The 27022-nt window shown below is 43.4% G+C and overlaps 1 protein-coding gene across 6 annotated transcripts in view; it reads right to left on the reverse strand.

The window, feature by feature from the left end:
• Positions 1-27022, reverse strand: part of DYNC1I1 (dynein cytoplasmic 1 intermediate chain 1) — a 225736-nt gene that overhangs the window by 153928 nt on the left and 44786 nt on the right. For 4 of the 6 annotated variants that reach the window (XM_083405396.1, XM_083405397.1, XM_083405398.1 and 1 more), the window contains 5 exons: positions 25401-25517; positions 23268-23382; positions 19794-19884; positions 12022-12081; positions 9728-9843 (listed from right to left, as the gene is read on the reverse strand). In XM_083405396.1, coding sequence (XP_083261522.1) covers positions 9728-9843; positions 12022-12081; positions 19794-19884; positions 23268-23382; positions 25401-25517 — 499 coding nt within the window. The remainder of the gene's footprint in view (positions 1-9727; positions 9844-12021; positions 12082-19793; positions 19885-23267; positions 23383-25400; positions 25518-27022) is intronic. The other 2 variants (XM_083405400.1, XR_014503520.1) reach the window with 2 other exon arrangements.

Below are 27022 nucleotides of genomic sequence, written 5' to 3' on the forward strand. Positions count from 1 at the left end.
GTTTTCCAATAGGAAAAGCGTGGCTGATGCCATCGCTGTCTGTCTTTAGGTGCCAGGAAAAAGCTGTTTTTTAAATTACCCATACTTATAGCTTTTAATCAGCAGGTTAGTTAGACATGTTTGTGGCTTTCGTTCAGGCTCATTTACGTGGGGTGGGTAGGGGTGGGTTGTTTCTTTTAAATATATCATCGGATGAGCATTTTACTTTTTTGTGCACTGCTGTTTTTATGCATTTGTTATTCTGTTTTATTGTGTGCAAAAATTTAAGCGTAACTGTGATTTCATGAAAAGGAAATATTACCAGAACACAGTTATTGTGTGTATATGTCTGTGCACACATACACAACCTGTTCTCATGTCTGCTGATTCAGAAGTAAAGCAGAAGAAAATTCCCACTGAGTTCAACATGACTTTACTGCCAAGTGAACACATAAACAATTATAGATTTAAACACGTGGGTGATTTCGCTAGAAAGCTTTAACCACCTAAGAATGAGAGGAGAGAATTTTTGCACAGTGACTTTCATCTGTCAAAAACAATTGTGTAAATGACATGTACAAAGTAATAGGGTACTAATGGAATAGCCAGATTAAAGATTTATTAAACAGGTCTTTTTTTTTTTTAGACTATCGCATTTAATATCTGATTTTTTTATTTAAAAATATCATTTTGTGTTTTTTCCATCTTATGCTGACATTAATTACATTAGAGTAATGTCATATTGCAGTTATAAAATACAATTGGAAGGATGTGATTTATTTTCAGGTCCTTGTGGGGGGAAATGAATTAGTAAACACTTTAGTGGTGGGGACAGAAAGCTGGCATTTCCTCAATGCGATCAAGAATATGGCATATATAGGAGGGAGCCTTTACTATCATTTTGGGCAGGTGGCCTCTTCGGTTAATGAGCCAATTTGAGGAAACTATTAAGCCTCTGTGAAAAACTAGGGCTATTTCCATAAGCCATTTTTGAGCTATAGAACTCATGCTACTGAGCTGTAGGACATAAGCCTTTTCAGCTGGCTCAGTTGCACATATTCATTTGCCCTAATGATAACATTAAGTACATGAAGCGAGCTACAATGAGGCCCCAGAGACACATATTCTCTTACTCCTCATTCTAGCCCGGTTCACATCCTTAAAAATTCCAAGGAGCCCATGTAAAATGGGAGTTTAAGTGAAGAGCAGGAAGGCTGTTGTTGAGATTCAGAATTACAAATCGATCCAGAATATGAACTTGTCCATCTCTGATGCTTACCTCCATTACAATATAAGCACCATCTAGAAAGTTCATTGCCAGCTTGTACAGCAGTTCGAGCCAATGCATTTTTTTCATACTAGGTAGCTTGCAGAGTTTGCTCTGTACCAGGGACATCTGCTAGAAAACACATCCCCCAAGTCCTTGTGCTGGGGGATGCAGGTAGGACGCACAACCAGATACATTGGAAGGAAGTATAGTACAGATTGAGGGACTTCTTGAGGATTGCAATGGTGTGGTCAGAGGCAATTGGACATCATCATAGTCCCTACTCTTGAGAGTCGCATGGACTGCAAGACGATTAAACCTATCCATTCTTAAGGAAATCAGCCCTGAGTGCTGGAAGGACAGATCGTGAAGCTGAGGCTCCAGTACTTTGGCCACCTCATGAGAAGAGAAGACTCCCTGGAAAAGACCCTGATGTTGGGAAAGATGGAGGGCACAAGGAGAAGGGGACGACAGAGGACGAGATGGCTGGACAGTGTTCTCGAAGATACAAACATGAGTTTGACCAAACTGCAGGAGGCAGTGGAAGACAAGGAGTGCCTGGTGTACTCTGGTCCTTGGGGTCACGAAGAGTCGGACACGACTAAACAACAAACAACAAAATCGTCCCTATCATTAAAAAGCAGTATGTGGAGTGACACTGTGGGAGTGGGGGCAAAGGAAACTTTGTTCGCCTCTGGTAGAAATGTAAAGCAAAGGATTTCTGGTGTTAACTGTGGTTACAGAGCTAGAATATATTTTATTCTATGAGTATGAGAACCTATTGGATCCTTTGGTTTCCCCCCCTATTGAGCTATATTTCTACTGAGCTATATTTTTATCTTGAAATCTGCTCTGAGATCTTCAGAGATCTTCAGATGAAGGGTGGTATATAAATTAGATAGAAAATAAAATATCCCATAAGACCAAGGAATCAAACCCAAGGTTTGTATTATATTTTTATATTATGACACTCAGTAGGATAATATATGTGAGAGACTGGAAAAACATCCAAAAGTAAAATAAAATGGATCTTGTAAGGAAATGATGGGAACAACCTAACAGGCCAGAAAGCTCCGGACTCCTTGGACTGTTTAGGATGGAAGCACGACTTCTGGTTTAGCTAGTCTTGCCTTTCCTGTCACCTTGATACACACATGTTATCGCTACCCTTAGGGAACTACATTGGCTGCCAGTTAGCTACCAGCCAGATTTAAACTCTTGTTACTTACATCAGAAGCCCGGAATAACCCTGCACCAGGTTTACTTGCCCATATACAGATGTGTAAGACCGCTTAGATCATCTGGGGAGATTATACTTGTGGCACTGCAGAATATCAGTGGCATCCGACAGAATATCACAGAGCCGTTCCCCCAATCAGGCATTTTCCACCATTGTCCCTGTACTCTGGAATGCCCTTCGTTCTACAATATGTGAAGCATCATCCACCAGTTTTCTGATATCTTCTAAATATTGGGGGGGGGGAGGGGTTTCCAGGCTTTCCTTGACCTGTAAGACTTGGACCCTGTTATTACTGCCCATATAATAGTGTTTTGGTTTCACCTCTGCTCTTATTATACTGCTTTATTGTTTTTACATTGCATTTTTGCACACCACTAGGAGATCTTGAAATATTAAGTGGGCTAGGAATACTTCTATGTGCGTGCTCTGATCCATGGGGTCACGAAGAGTCGGACACGACTAAACGACTAAACAACAACAACAACAGGAATACTTCTAAATAATTTTTTTTAAATAAAAAAAAAGGATTTACGTTTTCAAGAACTCAGAAGAAATCTTCCTGCAGCTCTTGCATGCACGCGGCCCGTCAGAGAAGCACCTACCATGTTCTCATTCACATCGTGTTAAAGGAATAGTTTGACATGTGAGCTGCTGATGGCTCAGACATGCTGGGCGCTTTCTCGGCAAAGAAAGAAAAATGCTTTCCCTTCCCCAGCTGGGGTTCTATTTGCATACAGGTGTCATGAGGCTCCCTCTCCGAATAACGCAGCACAATGCTGGTTTCAGATGTCAGGATGCGGGGATGAGGGCAAAGGCACAGCAGAAATGGCTTGCAGCTAGTTATGAGACCCGGAGGTCAAGGCCATTAACTCGCGTTTGGGGCCAATTGTCACCAGGTGTCCCAGAAGCTCATTTGGTTTAATGCTTTGAACTGGGATGCCAGACTTAACGATCGGATTGATAACCACCCTGTGGGGAGGCCGAATCTACTCCCTAGGACATAATGACAGAGCTCTCTGGTGTGTGTGGAGGGGGGGGGAGAAGGGTTCGCCATAACACACACACCCCCCCCCCCCGTTCTTAGCAGAAAGCAAAGCAAAAGACTTATCATCAGCAAGGAGTGGAAGAATAATAGAATCCTAGTATAGTAGAGCTGAAAAGGGCCTCGGATGATCATCTAGTCCAACCCCCCAGCAATGCAGGAATCTCAATTAAAGCTCTTGGGGGGTCCGCAATTGGCCACATGCCAGGCTGGGTCCACCTGCAGCAAAATTAAATCAAACCTCCAGCCACACAGAATAATCTCAAGAGTGCCATCAAGCCTGTCAGGAGTAAGCATGGACCAATCGTACCAAATAGTATGGGAAACAGCCTTACTAGAAAAATTAACCAATAAACTGAAACTGACACGGGGACAAATACAAGAAGACGCCTTCACCCCAGTATGGCTCCCCTGGATCACATACACAGCCCAACAAGACAATGACAAAAATCCACCAACAGCATACAAATCAATATGGCTAACCTGATCCAAAACACCCACCCACCCCACTCACACATGAAAACAAAGATCACCACAGCCAACCACAAATGAACAGCCGCACCCTAGGCCAACCCCAACCTCTCTCACCACCAAAGAAACACAAGTGAACAGCAGAGAACCTGCACAAGCAACGCTGACACCAAACCCTACATATATTAAGTAAAATAGAAACACCGCCACCCAACCCCAACCCCACCCATCTCCCCCCCCTCCACCTCTCTCCCCCTTTTCTTCCCAATGTCTCAACAAATGAAACTGATTTGTAAAAATGTTACATGGGGGAAAATATATATGAGAGAGACATTTTAAAAAAGTGCCGTCCAGCAGGTAGGCATCTCAGAATGCGTTTTAGAGAACAAGATGCCCTCTTCCTTGCATGAGGCTTATTTGGGTTCCTTTTGCTTGACAGCAGCATTCTTTTCCTCATCCAACAAGTACGTTATTGCACATTTATGGTAGTGACTCTCCGTGCTGAATTTTGGACCTTTTTATGGGACAATGCTTGTTGACTGATACTCCAAACAGCTGAAATTTATACATATTGATGCAGCTAATGCATCAATAACTACAGTATCCCTGTCATTCTGATCATTTCAGTTAATGGAGTTATAACCAATTCCTAGTGCACACTTCACGCGATAAGAAATAGTTATTTAATGGGGGAGAGTGTCGCACAAATATTAAGAAATCTTAGGTTTGTTATTCTATTCCCCCCCCCCAATAATGTTTATTAAGTTTCTTACAAATATAACACATACTCAAAAACCAATAAAGAAAAGAAAAAAGAAAAAAGAAAAAAAATAAAGCAAATAACAACAAACTATATAACAATTACACAAATACAATACAAATTAATAATTGATTAAACTTCCAACCTCATAAACCTGTTACTTGACTTCCTCCAATCCCTCCCATCTGAAATTCCTTGTAACTAAAAGTAGCAGTTATTCTAAAAGTGACTGGATTGAAATGTAACTTTGAACAAAAGAAGGAAATGGATAGCGGAACACAGAATAATGAACCACAAAAGTATTTCTATATAGGAGCGTTATAGCAGCTATGAAGGTGACCAAATTTAAAGAAAGATAGGGTTCGCCACAACTCTGCTAATTAGTCTGCTATAGTGGTTAGAGTATTGGATTTGGATGAGGGAAACCTGAATTCAAATTTCTGTCTGTAGGCAAAGCTCACTAGATCACTCCCTCTCAGCATAGCCTCACAAGATTGTTGTGAGAGTAAATCCTCTGAGGATAGTTGTGAACTGATTTAGGGAAGGGCTGCAACTCAGTGTCAGAGTATCTGCTTTGCATTGCATCCAGGTTCAATCCCCAAGATGTCCAGGTACAGCTGCGAGAAACCCCTGTCTGAAACACAACAGAAAGGCTGCCAGTCAGTGTAGACATTATTAAGTCAAACGGGCGAGTGGTGCAAGTTTTCTGTGTTTGTTTCACTGCAAAAGTTACTAAGAAATCTTATAATAAACAAATAATAGAGGAAGGCTGTGATACATTTTTAAAATTAACCCACCTTGTTTTAAAATGTATATCCTGCCTAATTTTGAAAGAAACTGTTACATCCAAACATTACACAATATTAAAATACCTCGCAATCGCCATTCCTGGCTCCAGTTATAAGATCAGAACATTAAGGTGCAAAGCCTAAGCCACCATCATTTCCAAAACAACCATCAAAATGGAAACATAAGAAATAAACATGGCGGGGGGACTAGATCAGACAGACGCCTTTCTAAAAAGCCCTGGTGATGGAAGCCGGGCACAGGGTGGGAAGGTCTGACAAGACAGATAAATAATTGTTATGTAGATCAAGGCAACATACGAAGAGACCAGCTGGATCGTCCTAAGGATCCATATTGACCAGCATCCTTTCTGCCCCCAAAGTGGTCCTCAGAAGCACAATACCTTTGGATGTGCATTGAAGCTGTGCTGCAGGGCTGGGGAACCTGTGGGCTCCCACATGTTGTTGGACTCCAACTCCCATCATCCCTGACCATTGGGCCAAGCTGCCTGGGGCTGATGGGAGCTGGAGTCAAACAACACCGGGAGGGCTACAGCTTTCCCTTCCTCTGTTATACCCCCAAATTATCATGGATAGAGCTGTCCACCTCTATGAAGTTGTCCAATTCCCTTTCAAGAATAGCATAATAAATCTCCTTCTATCAGAGAGAATGCATGCATTGTAACAACAAAAGCTTATGTCTTAATAAATGTATTTGTTTTTTAAAATACCACAAGATTCTTTTTAGAGCTCTCTCTCTCTCTCCTTCTGGAACAACAGATCTAACAGAGCTGCCCTTCAAGAAATCATTACCAGGCAAGAGGAAGGCACAGCCACTTCTCACCCATGTGAGCCACAGGTTAAGTGAATGACTATATTTGTCTCATGCATCTGCTCCTTTTGCCATTAAAATTGCTCCCCGCCCTTAAATAATTGGGACAATGCCGTGCTTCCATATTCAGAACTGCTAGTCAGTTTCCTCTGATCGCCTCCTCCACCACAATGTCAGTTTTTACATACACCACTAGAGGGTACTCTTTGTAAATTTCTGGAGTAAAGAATAAAACAAACTCCTGCAAAAAAAATCCATGTTTCAAAAGAGAAGCATATGCTTGTGCCATTTCTGAAGGCAAATTCTGCCGTTTCACACCCAGTCTTGCACTTGGGTTTTAGATTACAGTGGTACCTCGGGTTAAGAACTTAATTCGTTCTGGAGGTCCGTTCTTAGCCTGAAACTGTTCTTAACCTGAGGTACCACTTTAGCTAATGGGGCCTCCCGCTGCTGCCGTGCAATTTCTGTTCTCATCCTGAAGCAAAGTTCTTAACCTGAGACACTATTTCTGGGTTAGTGAAGTCTGTAACCTGAAGCATCTGTAACCTGAAGCGTATGTAACCCAAGGTACCACTGTACTTCCGCAACAAATAGATTTACGTCGCTATTTTATTACATCAATATATGCTTTAAGGAGACAGTGCTTTGGCACCTCTTCCTGCCGTAAGATCAAATGTTAAGCAGTAGGCTAGCTTATTGGAGAGCTGAGCTAAATGTAACGTTGGCTATCCACGAGATCTCCAATCTTTCTCAATTAAGAGGGGGGAGCGCTTTGGGAGCAGTCCTATGCAGCTGGAAGTGAAGAGATTCATCCTTTCAGCAATGTCAGTTTATTGACCTGAATCTCATCCCACCCACCCCCACCCCGTCCCCCAAGCTGCTGCTTGCCCTCAAAAGAAAAGCATTCAGGCACCAACAGTTTATCTTACGGCAGGAAGAGGGAGCCACTAGCCGTCCAGATATTGTTAGGCTCCAATTCATCCTCCCCAGGGAACAAGGCCCATGGTCAGGAATGATGGGGGGCAGTAATATAACTCCTTGATGGACCATACATCTTTTGACAAAATGAGATTGCTTCTGTTTTTATTGCTCTTATGTATTCTTTGTTTTTTATATTGTAATTTTGTGTTGTGGACCGCCCCGTGACCTATGGGTAAAGGGCGGTACACAAATTTAACAACAACAGGAGTTTTAGTCCAGCGACATCTGGGGGGCCCCAGATGCCCCATTCCTGCTCCAAATATTTATTCTGCTTTGCTAACCCATTATGGTAATTACCCTGAACGGCAGATAAAATAAAGGCAACTTCAGAAGGCACATCGATTCAGTAATTATATGAGTGCTCTAAATGATTTGCTCAGCCTTCCCTGAAGTATTGGCCTCCAGATGTTGTGGGACTTTAACTCTCCCAGCCAGCAGGGCCAATGGTCAGGGAACACAGAAAGATGCCTTGTTGAGTCAGGTCATTGGTCCATCTCATACAGTACTGGGAAGGTCTTGGAGACTTGCAACAGGATGCCATGATCCACAAGGACAAGTGTTCCTATGTGTTATGGTGTATGGATGATGATTTACTGCTGGGAGAGAGGAGCCTTTTCAGAAGTATCCTTATTACAATCGCAATGTGACCTCTTTGTCTCAGGCATTTTGAATGAACAGTGAGGTCAAGAGGCATATCTACAGCATCTCAAATTGTACACCGAGCCAAAAATGACATGTCATTTCTTCCCCTCAAATAAAGGAAGTTGCAGGTTTTCCAACAAAAAATACATTATTCTGTGGAAGGAAGTAGGATGCTGAATAGACCAAAAAAAGAAAGTGGAGGAAAATGATATGTCTTCTTGATGACTCAACTACTTGTTTAGAAGCTGCCAGCCAGCCTCCACACCTCCAGCGTATACAGAATAATGAAACAAGACAGATTTTCTAAGCTATATCTCCCTTTTAGTTTGGAAGCCACCAGGAAACTGCTGGAAATAAAGAGCTTACTTGCACTGCAGATCTGTTTTTTATTTTATTATTATTTATTGAACGTATATCCTGCCTTCCCTCGAGCCCAGGGCAGCAAACATGCAGCATTTCAAAAGAGAAACAAAGCAAAAGCTTTCTAAAACGGTCAAGACATTCTTAAAAACAAATAAAATTAAAATACCCCAAAGAAGTTGCAGTCTTCTCTCCATCTAATTAAAAGACTTTGGATCTTTTCGTGAAACCCTATTTGGGTCTTCATAAGCAAGCAGTATTTGGAGGGGTGATGCAAGGGAGGAGAACGAGGCCAAGGTCACTTGTCCCTTATTCCCACACCGCCACTGCTGCAACCTATGTGATCCACTCCTCAGTGCTGTGTATAGGCTGAGGCTACCAAATGGGCATAAGTAGGATGAAATCCTGGGCACTCAAGGCTTCTTCATGCTCACAGGGCTTGTGTGTGCATGTGGAAGGCTGCCCCACTGAAGATCCACCTTCCAACCACTGACAGGATCGGGAAGGGCGCAGAGTGTGGGGATATGCCAGAGTATGCTCACACTCTCAATTATCTCCATATGTTTTTGAACATCTGAACAGCATTAGAGGTTAAAGTTGCAATCCCATGCACACTGACCTGGGAACATGCTCAACTGATCATGCGGACCGGCTACCGCTAAAATCTCAACAAATCCAGTGTAACGTACAAACACGTGTTGCTATTGGAATGAAAAAAATGGTTTCCTTGAAGACAAAACCAAGACTACAGCCAGACGCAATTCCTAAGTCATATAGGTTGCTGCTACAATTATTTTATGAATAACACAGTTATATATTATTGTTGTCAATGTGAACTAACTCCATCTGAAGCACAATCAGTAGGACGTCAATGATGTGACCGTGTCTGCCACTAATAAACCTTCCACTCTCCCTTCCCAGAGAGGTTAAATGTAACATAGAGTAAAACAACATAAAATAATCACATTTACTGGGCTAGTCCACAGGCCACTTCCAAAGAAAACAATGAATAGAATGCTTTAAAAACTCCACACAGGCGCATACATGAGATAGAACAAAACTAAATAGTGAAAATGGAGGAGATACATGTCAGAAAGAATTGATAGCCTCCCAGCTCAGGAACTCCACCACAGTTGACTGAAAGGGCTTCCAAGTAACTTGTCCTGAGGCTGGAAGCTTTTATTGCAAAAGAGACCACCCTCCAAATCACATACCAATTACTTCTTTGTAACAGAAAGCTTGCTATGTCTTTCACTTTCTAATAACCTTTATGGTGTGCGACATTAAAGTGATCACTGATCAAAGTGAGCTTTTTTTTCTTCACTCCAAACATCTCGAATTCCAAGGAAGAAAGGGTAGCTGCTTTACCTTCAGATCGATGAGTAGACAAAGGCGTCTGCGTCTCCTTGGAATAGGACACCACTTCCCGGGGCAAGAAGTCCACCTGGGTGATCTTTGACACGCCCAGTTTGTGTAGGCGGCGGCTGGAACAAGCAAACCAAAAGGCTGGGTTAGGTACTGGAGTGTGCTGTCAAAAGCGCTACGGTGCTCAGTCATGAACACAAGCAGAGGCCTTATAGTGGGGTCAGACCATTAGTCCTTCTGGCTCAGCATTGTCGATGCTGACAGGAAGTAGCTCTCCAATGTTTCAGGCACTGTACTTCCCAGCAGAGGCGGATTTAGGGGAGCGCAACCAGTTCAGCAGCACTGGGCGCCAAGCACCGGAGGCACTGCAGAGGATCTCACAACTATTTAGAATGGAGGATGAGAAGCGGAGAGGGGGCGGATTGTGGGGTCCACCACTGTTTCCAGCCCTACCTGGAGATGCTGGGGACCAAACCCAGAAGCTTTTGCATGCCAGGCCTTTGCTCCACCGCTGAGTTAAATCCTTTCCCCAGTTCCCACAGGATGTGGGTTTTTTTCCCTTAGCAACTTAACTTTGCTTTCTCTCAGGGGGCTGACACTGATGCTGCAAGCTAGAAAAGTGCTGTTTCTACTCCATTCTGCTTTAAATCGAGCTTTCAGCAAAAAATAAAAATGACCTGGCAGTATAGCAGCCACCATTGCTAGTGCTGCAACTAGTCTGTTTTTGAGAAAGGATTTCATAAACACCCCCAAATGGCTCTTTTTCACAGCTCTGAATTTGCCACTGTGCATTAACTCAACGCAGACTCCAAAGCATCAACCGCAGTCTGTTCGCAGGATGCGCGAAGGGCGTCATCCAACCTTACCAGAATCTTTTACTGCTGGATTCTAAGAGCTGAACCAGACAAGACACCATTCATGCAATCGGGCGTGCGGGGGAAGTGCTGTAAACTTGGTGGTGGAGCACATGATCTGCCTGCATAAGGCCCCAGGTTGAAACCCCAGCATCTCCAGTTATGGCTGAGATTGCCTGAAACCCTAGAGAGGTGCTGCCAGTTAGTGCAGGCAATAGTGAGCTAGATAGACCAGTGTTCTGACTCAGTACAAGGCAGCTTCCTATGCAAATTACTTCTAAAAAATAAAGCGCAGTGCAGGAACCGCCCCCCCCCCCCGCTATCCTGATCTGTGCCAGGGCCCCCATGCCTTCCCCTTACTTCCTCCCCCCCAAACAAAAATGCTAATTGTGTGAACGGCTTTATGCTTAGTTTGTCCTTAATAATCAAAAGATAAAAACAGAAGTTGCTTGACATTCTTATGATAACACTGGTAATGGTACTGCAGTCCTGTCCTCAAGATGGACAGGATATTTGTTGCACTGTTTCTCATATCGTGAGCCTATACATTATTATGTGGAAGCAAATATCCCTGTATAAAATGGGGCTTGTTCCCAAAGTTGGTGTGCACTGGGCTGCAGTCATATTCTGCTCCTCGCCCACCACTAATCCAATAAAAAAAATATTTTATGTACGTAACCAATATCTATCCAAAGGCAGTTTTAAGGTTATTTGTAACACAACCCAAACATAATCTCAGAGTGGAGAAGCCCTGGTTCAAATCCCAGCTCAGCTATGAAGCAAACTGGGTGACTTTGGGACAGTCACCTCTGCTCAACAGAGTCAACCTCACAGAGCTGAGCCCTCTGGAGGAAGTTCAGTGCAAAAATATTACATCAATGTATTATATCATGGTACTGAAGAAGCCAACGTTATGCAAATTGTATTAGCTAATTTATTGGCTGCAACTTTCAAAGGGTTAATGGGCTAAAAGGAAATAGAAATACGACTGATGTGATATTAATAAAATACTTTGAACAATGAACAAGTAGGGAAAATCTGTGGCCTGCCGGGGATGTTAAAAACATACATGTTGATAGTACACACCTATAACATGCATGTTACTGTTTCCACAAACATGCTTTTCTAACATTTCATCTCCAGAGAAATGAAAATGTTTCTTTTGAAAACATCAAAAGTGCACTGGACCCTGGATGTTTTCACTAGCCAGAAGTAGCAACCATTTTCAGAAAGCTTCACTTCTGTTTTTCTCAGAAGAAGATGGTCCTTCCCCCAAAAATTTAAAAAACAAAACAAAAATAAGAGTACTGTATGACGCTGAGGATTCGGCACACACATACACGCAAGGAGAAAGCTGACTGAGGAAGCAACTTCAACATAACCGGTGCAAACAAAGTCATAGTATAACAAGAGGGAAAATAAAGAACAAGAGTGGACATATACCCAAGTTCAGAGTCAGACTGAAGCTGCAGCACTGAAGGGTCTGTGTCCCACTGCAGGGTCCTAGCGAGGTTATCAGCAGCACAGCACAAGGGGAGGAAGAAGAACACACAGAATTAACTGCAATGACGGGCTGCAGGGAGAGGAACAAATCACTTCGTCGTTTGCCATATGCTGTAAAAGCACAGAACACAGCTCCAAAAGTACAACAGAGAAACACAGGCAATATCACAGAATATTAACTGTCAGACAAGAGCAGGTAATTCCATCAAACTCTCTTTCTCTCTCAAAACTGGAGAATGTTACGCTAGCAAGGACAAGAGGCTTCCGACTTTTCCTCAGCTCTGCTTCACTTCCAAAACAACCACCCTGAAAGATCAGGTAGGCCTCAGCTGCTTAACTGATGAATATACCATATTTTTCCGTGTATAAGACATAGCTGTCAACTTCCCCCTTTTCTTGCGAGGAATCGTATTTGGAATAAGGGAATTTCCCTTTAAAAATGGGGAAAGTTGACAGCTATGGTATAATACTAGATTTTTTCCCCTAAAAAATGTCCAAAATTTGGGGGCGTTTTATACACGGATAGATCTTCCCCCATTTTCTTAAATCGGAGTCCCCAAAAATAGGGGGTGTCTTATACATGGGGGCGTCTTATAGATGGAAAAATATGGTAATCCAGAGCAGATGATGTTAAATGTGGATTTCCCACCCACCCACCCACCCACAGTGAAAAAGCTGCATCCAATTTGTAGCTCAACATCAAGGTCAACGGGGAAGCCCTTGCGCTTGCTGGAGCTTCATGAGTACACTGGAGCACCCATGTGCTTGAGTGCCCTGGAAAGAGCGTTCTGCAAGCAGGTCGCTGCATGCAGGTTTGTTGCACCAGAGGCACAAAAGGCTACAATTGGGAGGGCAGGAAATCTCTGCATGCAACACTTGGGGTGTCTGCATGGCACGGGGCGTGCACACCGACTAACAGATGATCAGCATTGCCAGCTATGGGTTAAGAGGACTGAGCAAGTTTTAGGCAGGTAGGAGAGGAAATCTGGAAGCACAGCAATGAGAGTGCTTCCTCCAGCTGGGATCTGGATTCCCAGCATTGGGATCAAGTGATCTCTGCATTCTCATTTGAACTGACAGATGGATTTGAGAAACAAATGAATGAAGAAACAAAAAGTGCATTAAAAACACTATAATTCTATACATACTTATCTAATACAATGGTACATAAATGGAATTATTAAAACAGTAGGTTATAAATAATTGTCCTCACTACCTACAGGCAGTTAGTAACTGGTTGACTAACAGGCTATATCTAAGGACACATTAATATATGACTATTTTATAAATTGATTTTTCCAGGAGCTGATCTTTTTAAAAAATGACACAGTGAAGTAGTCTTGTGGCAGTTCCAACCCGGGAAAGACCACAACTTGCCACATTGCAATTTTTTAAGGTGTTCAAGGATACAAGCTGAGAACATATTGAAGTGAAACTAGTTGCAGCTGGCGAGGCAGTGTAGGTGCCATATATGAAAATGGAGAGGGGCAGGGGCAAGGCAATGGAGAGCTTGGCATGGGTTGACCCCACCACTGTGCCCACACCACTTTTGTACAGTAAGCTAGCTTGCACCCCTCTCTTTCCTCCATTCAGGCATTATCAGAGGACACATTTCAGCCAAGCAAGGACATTTAAGGAAAGTGTGGAGCAAGGCTACTGAAGAACATGGCTATGGCACAGAAAGACTCCCAAGGGCCAGACAGAGAGACTTAGAGGGCCACATTCCCCTGCCCTCGAGCCAGAGGTTCACCAGCCCTGGACTAGACCTGCCTTCTGCAATCTGATGCACTCCAGATGTTTTGGGCTACCACTCCCATCAGCCCCCACCAACACAGCACTTTGAAGAGCCTGTGTAGTGTAGTGCTTAGAGAGCTGGGTTAGAAGCTGGGAGACCTGGGTTCAAATCCCCACTCAGCCATGAGGTTCACTGGGTGGCATCATGCCAGCCATGGCCTCACACCCTAACTTACCTCACATGGTTTTTGTTAGGACAAAATGGGGAGGATGCCACCTTCAACTCCTTGGAGGATATAAGAGGTGGAATATAAATTTAACAATGAACTTTAAAAATGTAAAAAAAATATCACTTGCATCTTGGACTGAGTCAGTTGGTTTAATGTGCACCTAAGTGTTGACTCTGCCCACACAACTATGAGATTGGCAAAGAAAATTGGTTGAAAAGGCTGGAAAACTCATTCCAGCACTGGATTTAGGGACAGTTGCCCATGGTCCCCATCCTGGAAAACAACACACTAATCCGTTTCTTTTCCTCAAGTCCCCCATCTGCAAAAGATTCAAGAGCATGCCAGAAATGTAGGTTTGTACCATAAAAGTGGATTAAAGCACACTGTCACTCAAACATAACAAATCCGCTTCTATTTTTTAATAAGCGGGATGAATGATTTATTAAAGGGAACGCAGCACAAACAAATCAGGATGAACGCTCAGTGTCATCTAACTTCCCCACTATCAATTCCAAATGCTCGATGAAAACTGGACACAGTCTAACACCAGCATAAGTTATGTGTGAGCTAACCAGGAAGGACACTCAACAAACAGGTTGCCTAGAGGAGTCCCTATACATGCTTCCTAGCTAAACACAGAGGGACTGACTTCCTGCACAAAAGTACTATGAATTGATTGGACTGCAAATGGGACAATCACGCTAGATGAGCTCAGTTCCTATTAGTTTACACTTTGGAGGGCGAGAGCAAGGGCACTGGCCACATGCTGACACATTGAGATGAAACAATCAATATTAAGTCCATTAAAAGAATAAATAAATAAATAAAAGAGACCTTGCAGCGGGGCATGTTCAAAAGGATTTGAGCTGTAGTAAGGGAATCCTCCTGGTGACTTGGTTGAAAACTTGCCCAGGATTTTGTGTGTCATTGGAAAGGCAATTTTGAAAGCGATGCCTTCAAAATAAAAATACCAAACGACACAGACAAGCCAATAAGATTTTGCTCAGGTGGCTTTGCATCAGCAGAGGCAGAATCTCTTCCTCCCAATACTTCTACCTAACCTGAGTGATGAAAGAGGAGGGGGCAGAAGATGCCAAGCACTTTCTGTGCCTAATGTGTTAGAGAAGTTGCCTAGATGAAACTGAAACAAAGTGAAAATGATCTCCCCAACACTGCCAAGGTCATTAGCGAAGAAAGTGTGATTTGCCGAATATGCGCCAGCTTCTAATGTCATGAGTATCGGGGGACCACTTATACCTGCACACCCAGGATACTTAGGGGGGGCGGGGGACACGCAGCTTGCTCAAGGCAGTCATTACCCCTTTGCTCCATCCTCTTTCAAAACCTGTCAAGTTTCCCAAGTGACAAACAATATTCCGTTAGGGAGAATTCCATTACTGTGTGATTAAAGGAAGAGATGGGGAACAGAATCCTCAGCGGACAAAGGCAATTGAGGTTACCGGAGGACAATGTTGCCTTGTATAGGCTTTGCACAGGTTCAAATGTCAGGTCCGCCTTTGCCGGCTCCCCATTTCAGGCTAGCTAGCACTGATCCTCTTAATTCAGGGACTACCATTAACAGCTGGTTCAGGATCTGATCTGCACACGCCTTTCCGCTTGACAGTGCCCCGCGATCCTATTTTCCAATGCTCCCCCTTATTAAGATTTAAGACTTTAAAAACAACCACAACTCCCTGCATACATTAGGGGGAGGTTTGCTATAAGTCTAAACACATAAACACACAAAAGTGAATTTTGTAAGAACTGCTTCTCAACTGCTTACTGGATTCCCACCCCCTTTTTGAGTTTCTGGCTCCCCGTGTCTTCTCCTGCAAAATGCACGTGGCTCTTGTTGTTCCTTGTAACATTCTCCATGGGTATCCAATGGTAAGTGACACCTTTGATTTCCTTGGGGCCAATAGATGTTGCCACCTCTAAAAGAAAAGCAGACTAATTAAAGCTTTCATGAGTAGATTAATGAGTACGACAGGGCCATTATCCACCCGAGTTCAGTGACAGCACATTACATATTAATACAGGATTGAGCAGAGACTCAGGTTGCTAAGTCACGCTAGGAAGCCCCCTTAGGGAACAAGAGCGCCCCCCTTCAAAACCATACCATGAGAAACTTACTAATGAGAACTATAATCTAGACAACCAAACTCTACATTTCCTTGAGGAATGAGAGTGTGACTGTTTTTAATGATGCCACTGGCTCACATGCAAAAAGACTAATTAACCAGAGGTTCCCGACTCTGTATCTGGCAGGCACCCAGAACCAATCCGTGCTTTTGTGATGGTCATACAAACAGAAATTTACTATTCATGTAAGCTCATGTGTCCAATAGGGCTTGCTTTCCACCAAATGCTCACAGGATTGAGGTCGTGACCAGCAATCCCACGCACACACTCTAACTTGGGAGTAAGTAAACTAAACCCCACACTGAGTGAGACGTACAAGTAAACATATATTGGATCAGACTGCTAGATGGATTTATCTCATGAGTTTCTGTTTAGAGCATCCTTTCTCAACCTTGGGTCCCCAGGTGTTGTTGGACTACAACTTGCATCATCCCTAGCTAGCAGGACCAGTAGTCAGGAATGGCGGGAGCAGTATACCTAAAGGAGCAACTCCACCCCCATTGTTCAGCCTGGACACTGAGATCCAGCTCTGAGGGCCTTCTTGTGGTTCCCTCATTGCAAGAGGTGAGGTTACAGGGAACCAGGCTGAGGGCCTTTTTGGTAGTGGGAACCCCCCTGTGGAACGCCCTCCCAGCAGATGTCAAACATATAAACAGCTACATGGTTTTTAAAAGACATCTGAAGGCAGCCCTGTTCAGGGAAGTTTTTAGTGTTTGATGTTTTATTGTGTTTTTACTATTCTTGTGTTGGGGGCCATCCAGAATGGCTGGGGCAACCCTATCAGATAGGCGGCATACAAATAAATAATAAGTAATTGTTGTTGATGATCCATAATATCTGGAGACCCAAGACTGAGAAAAGCTGGTTTAGAGTATATACCAAATATTGCCATGAAGAACAGTAGGAAAACCTGGATCCATATAAATCAAGCACTAATTCACCCATACCGATTGAAACCACATGACAACCTAAGAAATCACACAAAGCCACAAGACAACTGCCATCAACGATGGGAATGCAGTAAAAGTTGTCAGTCTATTTACTTCAGTGCCTTCCATGGGCACCATGATTTGATAGAAATATTCTTATTTGGACGTATTAATACAGCAGCCATACTGCTTAAAGTTGTCAATTATTAGCTAACGGGCAAAGGTCGAGATGCTGGCAGCAGTGTACCCAATCGATCACTGTGCTCCACAGGAGAGGGCCTCCTGCAGATACCATCTCATCAGAAGGTCGCTTCCATATAATATAAGAGTTGGACCTTTAGTGTGCCAGTATCTACCCACTGCAACTCTCTCAATATAGATCACAGAGCTGGCTTTTCTACTGTCTTTTCTGTTGTAGACCAAGTCTAGATTCTTATCCCAGCCTGTATCTGTACTAGTTTGGGAAATTGTTTTTATTGTTGACTTTATTGTTCATTGCTTTGGAATGCTCCATGAGAAGCATTTTATAAATGAAATGACCTAAGTTAATGCCCAAGAAGATACCACATGGCTAGTAAGTGTGATGCTACTAGGAAGCAGCTACACTGGAAATGTTTTATTGTTTTCTTCTTGACAATAATACTGCACAATATGAATTGGCATACTTAGAGCTCATGGGAAGACTTGAAAGGGTTGTCCTTGAAACCTGAGGTACTGAAGGACAAGTTTGGAGAGTGCTTGAGGCTGAATGAATTAGAAGATGCATCCAGCACAGAGATGTAACAGCCAGCAAAGCCGAGGATCAAAGAATCTTTATCCTAAGACACAGGCTATGTGACGGAGGGTGGCGTTTTCCATCTAGCACTCGTTGGCTCAGTGTGGTCAGAACAGATGAAGAACAGCAAAAGCTGTCAAGAACCATCAGCAGGCTTGGGAACATCAAGTCTTGCCCTGTGATGATGGGAACATCTGGGAATGTTGGCATTTTGGTGGAGGTTATTTTGAGGTGGAGCAAGAGCAAGAGGCTCACCTCTTTCCACCAGGAAACCGGTGAGAGGGCAATTGAGGGTATTGGGCAGGAGTCTGCTTTTTCACCTTGACTACTGAGAGGAAGATAGTGACTACAGTATTGAAGGCTGAGGTGAAAAGAGTGACTGAGTTGAGTGACACAGCCCTAGGTTAGTCAATCACCTACAGCCAGGTAGGTCAAGATGAAAGACAAATTCAAATGGTGGTGATCTGCCCCACTCTAGCCATCCCTTTAATTATAAATCTGTTCCTCGTATAATTCATAAGGGCAATGCTTGTGGCAACTTCTGATCCAATAAAACTTCATAGTTAATAACAAACTTCCATTTTACCTACTTTAAAACAACACTGTATATTCCTGATACCCACAACAATTCATCTCTACATCCCTTTAAAAAACTCATTTAAAGCTACATTTTCTCTCACGCTTTTTGTTTGTTTGGGATTCTCACCAGTCCTACTTCACACCTTCCATGAGTGTTTTGGGTTGGCTGGATGTGTCCTTGAAATCTGATAATACATGTAATATGGGCGGGTGTGTGTATAGAAAGTAGCAGGGCCGGTCCACCCATGAGGCAAGCTGAGGTGACTGCCTCAGGCGCCACAATCCACAGAGGCAGCAGATACCAATGTGCATCTTTATTCCCTCCCACCCCATGTTCCTGATATAGATCTTCACTCACCCCTTCTCAGGGAGGGGGATGCCATTTTTGTGGTTTGCCTCAGGTGCCAAAATGTCTTGGGCTAGCCCTGGAAACAAGTCTAGTCTGCAAAGGTAACATTTACATTTGTTGTTTTGCCCATTGTGCGTCTTGCCTCCCCCCACCACTGGCCCATGACAGGTTGCCAAAAAGGGAATGCAGTCTTCAGGCTGAAAAAGGTTCCTGACCCCCAACCTACAGGCTCCTTTTATTGTACTCCAATAGATCAGATGCATTTCCAGACCCCATAGCCTTTCCCACTAATTCAAGAAAGGCACAGGCTGATTGGGGTTGATGGTCAACAACACATGGAGGACAACACACTGGTGATGAGACAACACCCACCAAACCTTAAGGCAATGGGCTGGAAAGGCAAGCTGCGTGGCACACACAGATCTGTCATCTTACTGTTGGTTTTCCTTTATCTTAAAGTGGTCAATAATACTACTCAGGAACCAGGTTGGTTTCAGAGGTGTATATTTGCAGTTTGACCTACTTAGCTGCACACCTGTGGTCTCTCGACTTTTTGCCTAATTAAAAGGGGAGTTACTTTCTGCAGCGGGTGCAGGAAGGGATGTGATAGGATAATTGGTTAATTGAAACTGTATTTGTTTTGATCAAATGTCTTGTAAGCTGCTGGTGATGGCTTGCAGCGTTTGGCTGTTACTGTTTTCGAAAATAAAACTAAGAAAAGATATTGAGGACAGCTTTTTATTTCTACGCTCCATTTGCTGCAAACGCTCTGTGTTGATAAAGAAGTTCAACACTTACAACTTGGCAACATATATCACCTGAGGTGGCTGCCCTACTCTGGTCAGTAGTAGAGCCAGCCCTGGGTCTACTCAATATTTACAACTGGGTGGCATGGTATGGTAGGAAAGGCATTCACATGAAAGGAATCCACAATGAAAGCAAACAGCATACACTGACAGAGAATTTCGTCTTACCTTCCTACGGGCCCCAAGTCTCCTGAATCTTGGCTTCCGGCTTCGCTGGGAGTGCTCACTGATTTCGGAGAGGGAGACATAGGGGTTGGGACTAAATAATGAAAATAACAGGTATCCCATGTTAAAACATGCAGCGACTGCACTGATGAAGAGCAGTGTAAGACAAATCATAAGCGAGGATCCAAAATGATAAAACGGTTGGATGAGTGGAAGAGTTTGAAATGGTGAAACCAAAAGAAGGAAAAGAAAGGAAAGGAAAAGGAAGAAAGTCAAGTGAATTCTAAATATTTTGGCAAATTAAAAGTTGAAATGAATTTTAGATTGGCCTGAAAGAGAGTTATGATAGTATCAGTACTCAGTGTTAAGACGGACTCTTTGAGGTTATTATTTAAAATATTTTTTTAGACATGGAAACATATTCAAAGAGGTAATAAAGGCCTTGGATATCTTAAAAAAAAGTTAAGGGAAATGAAAAATTGAAAATAATATTTCTGCATAGTGTTAAAAGGATTTTCTTTATGAGAGCTGGCCGTTGCCTAGGCAAACATTGGTTTATAGCCAATGCTGGTCATACTTAGAGTAGACCCACTAAAATTAACGGACATGACTAACTTTGGTTCATTAATTTGAAAGTTCTACTCTGAGTAGAACTTGGTTGGAGCCAAGTCATTACATGGGATGGAAAAGGCATACTGCAGTTGTTTAAAGTCTCAAGACAGAAGTTTATTGGGCATTTTGGGCTGCTAACATACATTGTGTTAGTACGTTGCTGCATAGCCTGTTGTTCTAATAGGCTGCCTGCAGAGGCATAGGGAGGCGAGGGGGGGACTGTTGCCCCAGGCACAGTTTTTCCCAGGGTGCATTTTGCTCCTCACACCAGCCCCGTGCTACTTTGTGAGTCCAATCCCACATCCCAGCCTTGCAAAGCAGCGTGGGACTGACAGGGTGTCAGGATGACGCAACAGGCATGCACTCTTCCAATCAGACCAATCGGATTGATTGGAAGGGCGCATGCCTGTCCTGCTGCGTCCTCAAGTCACCCTCCGTGCCTCACCCCCCCAGGCACGCCCCGGGTGCTGAGAAGGCACGCTCCACCGCTACCTGCCTGTGTGGACTAATGCCACCTGATGCAAATCTACACTGCTAGGCTTTTAGCCTGATCCAAACAGCTTCGGCATTTTTCTGCCAGAAGCATGAAAGTGTTATACCTCCAATGATTTCACTGGAAGGCTTTGGTTTTCATTCTTTTCTGCAGCAGGCGGCTAGATAGGCATTTATGCAGAATGACTGCAGGGTCACAGAACCGAGATGCTTAAAACTTGGGAACTTCAAAACTAATCCAGTAGTAGGAGGGTAATTGGTTGGGACCCTGCCAAGTGAAGTTAAGGCAAAACCGAAGTCAGCTAGCTTGCTCACACAGTGCTCAGCCTAGGCCCAAGAGCCAAAGTAAGACTGCATGATGATTTAGTTTAATAAGTCCCCCCACTCCCACAAAAAAAAGACAAGGTGTGGAACCTTTCCATTTCAAGCACTGAAAGCAAAGATAGACCACAAGTGGAAATGCTGTTGTCGTTTGTGAATCTAGATTGGCAAGGGGGAAGGCAATGCAGAAACAATTCTGCTTCGACTAATCTTCATGGCAGCCACACGGAGGAAAATGTAAATCTTATAATGGGACATCGCCTGTTTGAACTTGGGCATTTAAAAATCCACTGTTTTACTTTGTTAAATCAAAAATAATTTCCTAACTGCATTTTCCTTTTTTCTTTTCCTAGCTAAATCCTTCACATCTCCTGGCAGAAGTGTCAATCAAATGGATCAGCCGTGGCACAAGGTCCAACACCTTACACATATTCTCACTAGGAACTGTCACTAAAACGAATCGCGAGTGCAAAAGGCATTCATTTTTCATGACAGCCCTTTGGCAGGTACAGGTGTGAAGTGGTAGGTGACGTGCTTATTATGCATCCATTCTGCTTCTTGGGCTTTATCTGGATCGGGAGGAGCTGATTTTTAATTTGCATGAATAGCCTACAAAGAGAATCATGGCTTTAGAGCCAAGAGATGCATCATGCCGTATTTTAATATGGGCATCAGTGCTGGCTCCGGGTTTTCTTGCTGGCTTGCAGAACTGAAGCCATGATCCAGACTAGGCAATATACTTGTTTTATTTATTTATTTCTACATTTATATCTCACCTTTCCCCCAGAAAGCTCACGGTGGAGTCCATAGATCTCCTCTTCACCATTTTATCCTCACAGCAAGACTACGGGGTAGGTTAGGCGAAGAGACAATGACTGACCCATGGTCACTGGGTGAGCTTCATGGCTGAGCGGGAATTTCAACCCTAGTCTCCCATGTCCAGCACTCTTAACTGCTACATCATGCTGGCTCATGTTGGAGACCTCAGATTGTATTTCACATTCCTAAAAGCCCTACACGGCTTAGGCCTGGGTGGCAAACATCAGGTCCAGGAGACAAAGGTGGACCTTCCAACCTCTATCCAGCCCATAGAACACTTCTGAGGCCACACCCCCTAGCAGGTCATCTTTGCAAGCCACATCCCTCGTGAGATCTGCTCCTCACCTTCTTTGCCAGGTTGAATACCCTTGAACTGTGACAACGCCTCTTCGTAAAATGCTTAGGGAGTTTCCATGAGTGCAGGAAACTTTCCCACTGAAAACAAAAGTCACCTTCCAACTCACAGAGGGCAATGGGAACCAAGGTGGGGCAGAGTGAATGGAGCCTAGCATACCTGCTCTACCTCTGTCACGTGTTCATGTAAATCACTTAAGAATGCCTAAATAGGTCTGCGATTAGGATGGAATGAAACAAAACAGCAGGAAAAGGGTGGGAGCAAGGGACATGTATATCAAACAAGCACATTCCACATTTTCCACCTCAAATAATTCTGGGAGCTGTAGTTTGTTGAGGGTTGCTGCAAACTGTAACGCTGTGAGGGGTATACCACAGTGCCCAGAATTCTCTGAGGGAGAAAATGTGCTTGGAATGTGTTTTAAATGTACAGTGTGTATGTATAAATTTATGTTTCGTTTCTAAGTTTTTCTTTTTTTATGATACTTGTTTTAAAGGTCAATAAAGGACTCTATTTTCAAAGGGGCAACTATTATACGTAAGAAAAAAATCAGATGAATGAAGGGGAGCTGAGCCAATTTTCAGAAGAATGGAACAGCGACAGCCCAAGATGGTGCGAGTGGTGTGGCCCACAGAGAAACAATTTTGAAATGTCTGGATGAGAACAACACATAATAGACACACTGAGATTCAGCACAGCTAAGAAGCAGAAATGCTCTGAATTGGTTATTGGGGCGATACGAAATGGTATTTAAGCAGAACGCATAACGTTATGGACAACAGCCAAAAACCAAGAAAAGAAAAGCATGCTACAGTCAAAAGAATGTGTGGATCTTAAACGGTGGCTAAAATGTTTTGAACAGGTCTCTCTCTGAATACCTAGAGGTGGTTCTGGAGAAATACCAATGCTCTGCAATAAAGCTTCTGTTTCCCTTCTCTTCCGGTCCAGATCAGAATCTTCCTGCGTTGGTTCTTTCTTCTGCTGAAAATCTGACTGAAATAATAGTATCGGACAATTAGCCGAAGCGAAAGAAAATTGAAATTAAAGGAGGATGGTGTTTCCTGACACTAGTGGGAGCTTTCCCCTTGATGGAATAAGAAATGGTTACCCCCCCCCCCTTCCTGGTGCTTCTTGGGCCACATTCACACCATACATTTAAAGCACTATGATGCCACTTTAAACAGTCATGGCTTCCCCCAAAGAATTCTGGTAGTTGTAGTTTGTTAAGGGTGCAGAGGCTTGTCTGGAGACCCCTATTCCCCCCTCCCAGAGTTACAATTCTCAGAGTGGTTTAACCATCAAGCTCTCTTCTGAGAATTGTAGTTCTGTGAGGGCAACTAGGGTCTCTCAACAACTTTCAGCACTCTTAGCAAAGGTGGGATTCATTCAGCGATTGTGTATGCGTGTCTCAGTTGCTTCTAGGGAACCATCAAAAGTGCAAAATGGAAGGATGACAGCAAAAAAAACAAAATTTGCAACGTCAATTTCTCATAGCAAAGCCCAATAATGGTATGAAATGCACGTACGATATTAAAATGTCAGTTTAAAGCAAACCAGTTATTAGAAAAGGGATAACAGGTGCTTTAAACTGCAGCAAATGTTGACATCTGAAAGAAAAGAAACATAATCACTTAATGCTTCCTTGACTTTGCATGGAAATGAGTATCCGTTCCCTGTCAATTCTCATCTCTATTTCGCTAAGTGACTGAATAAAAAAGAAGTGCAAATCCCCTTAATGAAAAAAAACCTCACGCATAGCGTCAAGGACAAATAAACTAATATGTCAGTCAAACCTTAATAGAACTAAAAGATGTTACCAAGCCAGGAGGCTAAAATGCAGCAGCAATTATCGTTTACTTTGCTGAAAAACAATAAGTGCAAATCTGCTACCGTAGCAACCAGGCTAGCCAGTCACAAACGTAAGGGGAGGGGAGAGAGAGAGAGACAGGTTGTAAAAGAACAATAAAGATATTTTTAAATAGGCACATGGAACCTTTGTGAATTACAACGTCAGTCACTTAAAAAGAATTAAATGTATACAGTATTTACATTTTAAAAAATTAAAATAAAATTGAGGTGGGGCAGAAATAAGCTTTTGGCATCATGACATCACTGCATGGGATCCACAGGATCAGTTAAACAAAAACTTTTCTAATTGTGGGGGCACTTAAACCCTCCTGTAGGACCCTATGCAACCGTTGAGCTGTGGATGAGCTACTCTGGGTAGAAGTTCACTTAAACCACAGTGAATCCACGCTGAGTCAAGCTGGGTGTTCCAGATTCAGTCCAAAATTTTTCTCCCCATCTGACTGGATCAGCCTGTTTACACCTGCAGTAACTGGTTTCAAGCTGTGATATAAAAGCTAATAGAGATGTCTTCCTACACAAAGTGAGCGGAAAGGACAGGATTCCTTAAATAATAATAATAATAAGTCAATAGCTAATTTGGGGACACCATAAGCAGCATAGCTTATATATACTTATGTCAGTGCTTTTCTTCTAGAAAAAAGGTGCCAGTATTGCTTACCCTAAAAGGGATGCGGGTGGCGCTGTGGGTTAAACCACAGAGCCTAGGACTTGCTGATCAGAAGGTCGGCAGTTTGAATCCCTGCAACGGGGTGAGCTCCTGTTGCTCGGTCCCTGCTCCTGCCAACCTAGCAGTTTGAAAGCACACCAAAGTGCAAGTAGATAAATAGGTACCGCTCTGGCGGGAAGGTAAACGGCGTTTCCGTGCGCTGCTCAGGTTTGCCAGAAGCGGCTTAGTCATGCTGGCCACATGACCTGGAAGCTGTACGCTGGCTCCCTCGGCCAATAAAGCGAGGTGAGCGCCGCAACCCCAGAGTCGGCCATGACTGGACCCAATGGTCAGGTGTCCCTTTACCTTTACCTTTACTGCTTACCCTTGGGTACCCCCAGAAAAAATGCACTGACTTATGTTCAGAGGACAGTAGAGAACATACATCCAAATAAATAAACAAGCAAAAATGGGAAGGGAGCCTCAGCAGCCTTACCTCTTTTTTCTTCCTTTCTTCTTCCTTCCGTTTTTTCTCCTCTCTTATCTGAGCCAAACGCTGCTTTTTGCGTTCAAGCTCCGCTTTTAAATCGCTCTTGTCAGACATGGTGATTCCCTGTTACAAAGCAAAAGTAGCAAATTTAGATTTTGCAAACCAGGAGGAGGGGAGAATTGAGGTCTCTTTTTTGCCTTTGACTGGCATCTGGAGGGGGGGGGAGTTCTGGTGCAACTGTAAGCATAACTTGGTAATTCCCTAGTGACGGCTGGGGATCAGTAAAAGAATGAACAAAATGGTAAGTACATTAAGCTATAAGGTAAAGGTAAAGGTACCCCTGCCCGTACGGGCCAGTCTTGACAGACTCTAGGGTTGTGCACCCATCTCACTCAAAGAGGCCGGGGGCCAGCGCTGTCTGAAGACACTTCCGGGTCACGTGGCCAGTGTGACATCGCTGATCTGGCGAGCCAGAGCTGCACACGGAAACGCTGTTTACATTAAGTACATTAAGCTAGACAACATGAAAAGGTCTCTGCCTCATTTCGTTTTGTTTTTGGACCTATCTTTCGTTGCTTTTGTGCAGCTTTTAAACTACTATCATGGTATAATTGTAAATCACATCGAGTTGTATATAAAAGGCAATGGATAGGTTAATGAATAAAAACAGAAACACCTGGAGTTTGAAAGGGCAACTGAATGATTTTTCAACAGACCACCTTCTGAGCTTCTGGTTTTGGCCTGATTAAGACCATGAAAATCTAAGGGTATGTTCAAATAACTGCTTACTCAGCATCCAGAGTGCTTGCACTGCTAATTCTTGAAGCTGCACTCACATGATGTCAGCCGCAATCCATATCAATCCGGAAGTTTCTTGGCAAATTCTGCTGTTTAATGCATTTTTCTCAAACCGGCTTCTCTCCAATTAGAAAACCGGATGTAGAGTGAGTGGTAATGCGAACGCTCCCTAACAGCCATCACTCAGGCCCAGATGAGCACACAAGGGCAGACGACAGTTTGATGAGTAGGAGTTCTGGGAGCCAGGGTTATGGGGCAGAAAAACCCGAAGGACTGTGGGTGTTGGGTGGTGATTCCTGCCCCTCTCTGATGTGAACAACTTCGTGCAAATGTTTCAAGCCACTATTGTGAATATACTCTTTAAATTCTCTTTCCACACCCCAACAAGGTTCTCTCACCCAGAACCAAAAAAACAAACCACTGAATTCTGATTCCTATTAACCATTGTAAACTAATAGAAGCCAGTTTGGGGCATACATGGCTCCTTACATCAAAGGGCTTTCTCTCCTGGGAGCAATTCCAGCGCCTTAATTGTGGTCAAATTCTCCTCAGCATTAATTTAAGCAAAACTTTTGGTTCTGAATTACTAGCCTCCCTGCCCCCCACCCCCGGTCAGCCTAAGATCTGAAACCCACCCCAATCTGTGGTTTAGGATATACCGTGGTTAGCCTAAATCACCATTAACATCACACAGATGATTAACTACTTTATCGGTTAAAAGGGAAGAAGGGAAATTGGATTCAGGGTAGGGAAGGTTGAAGAGAGGGAACAGTAAAATCAATGTGAGAACTGTTACAGAGGATCAGGTAATGGCATCATTATGGGTACAA

Source organism: Podarcis tiliguerta (assembly GCF_965153285.1).
Source record: "Podarcis tiliguerta genome assembly, chromosome: 12".
NCBI classification, from domain to species: Eukaryota; Metazoa; Chordata; class Lepidosauria; order Squamata; family Lacertidae; genus Podarcis; species Podarcis tiliguerta.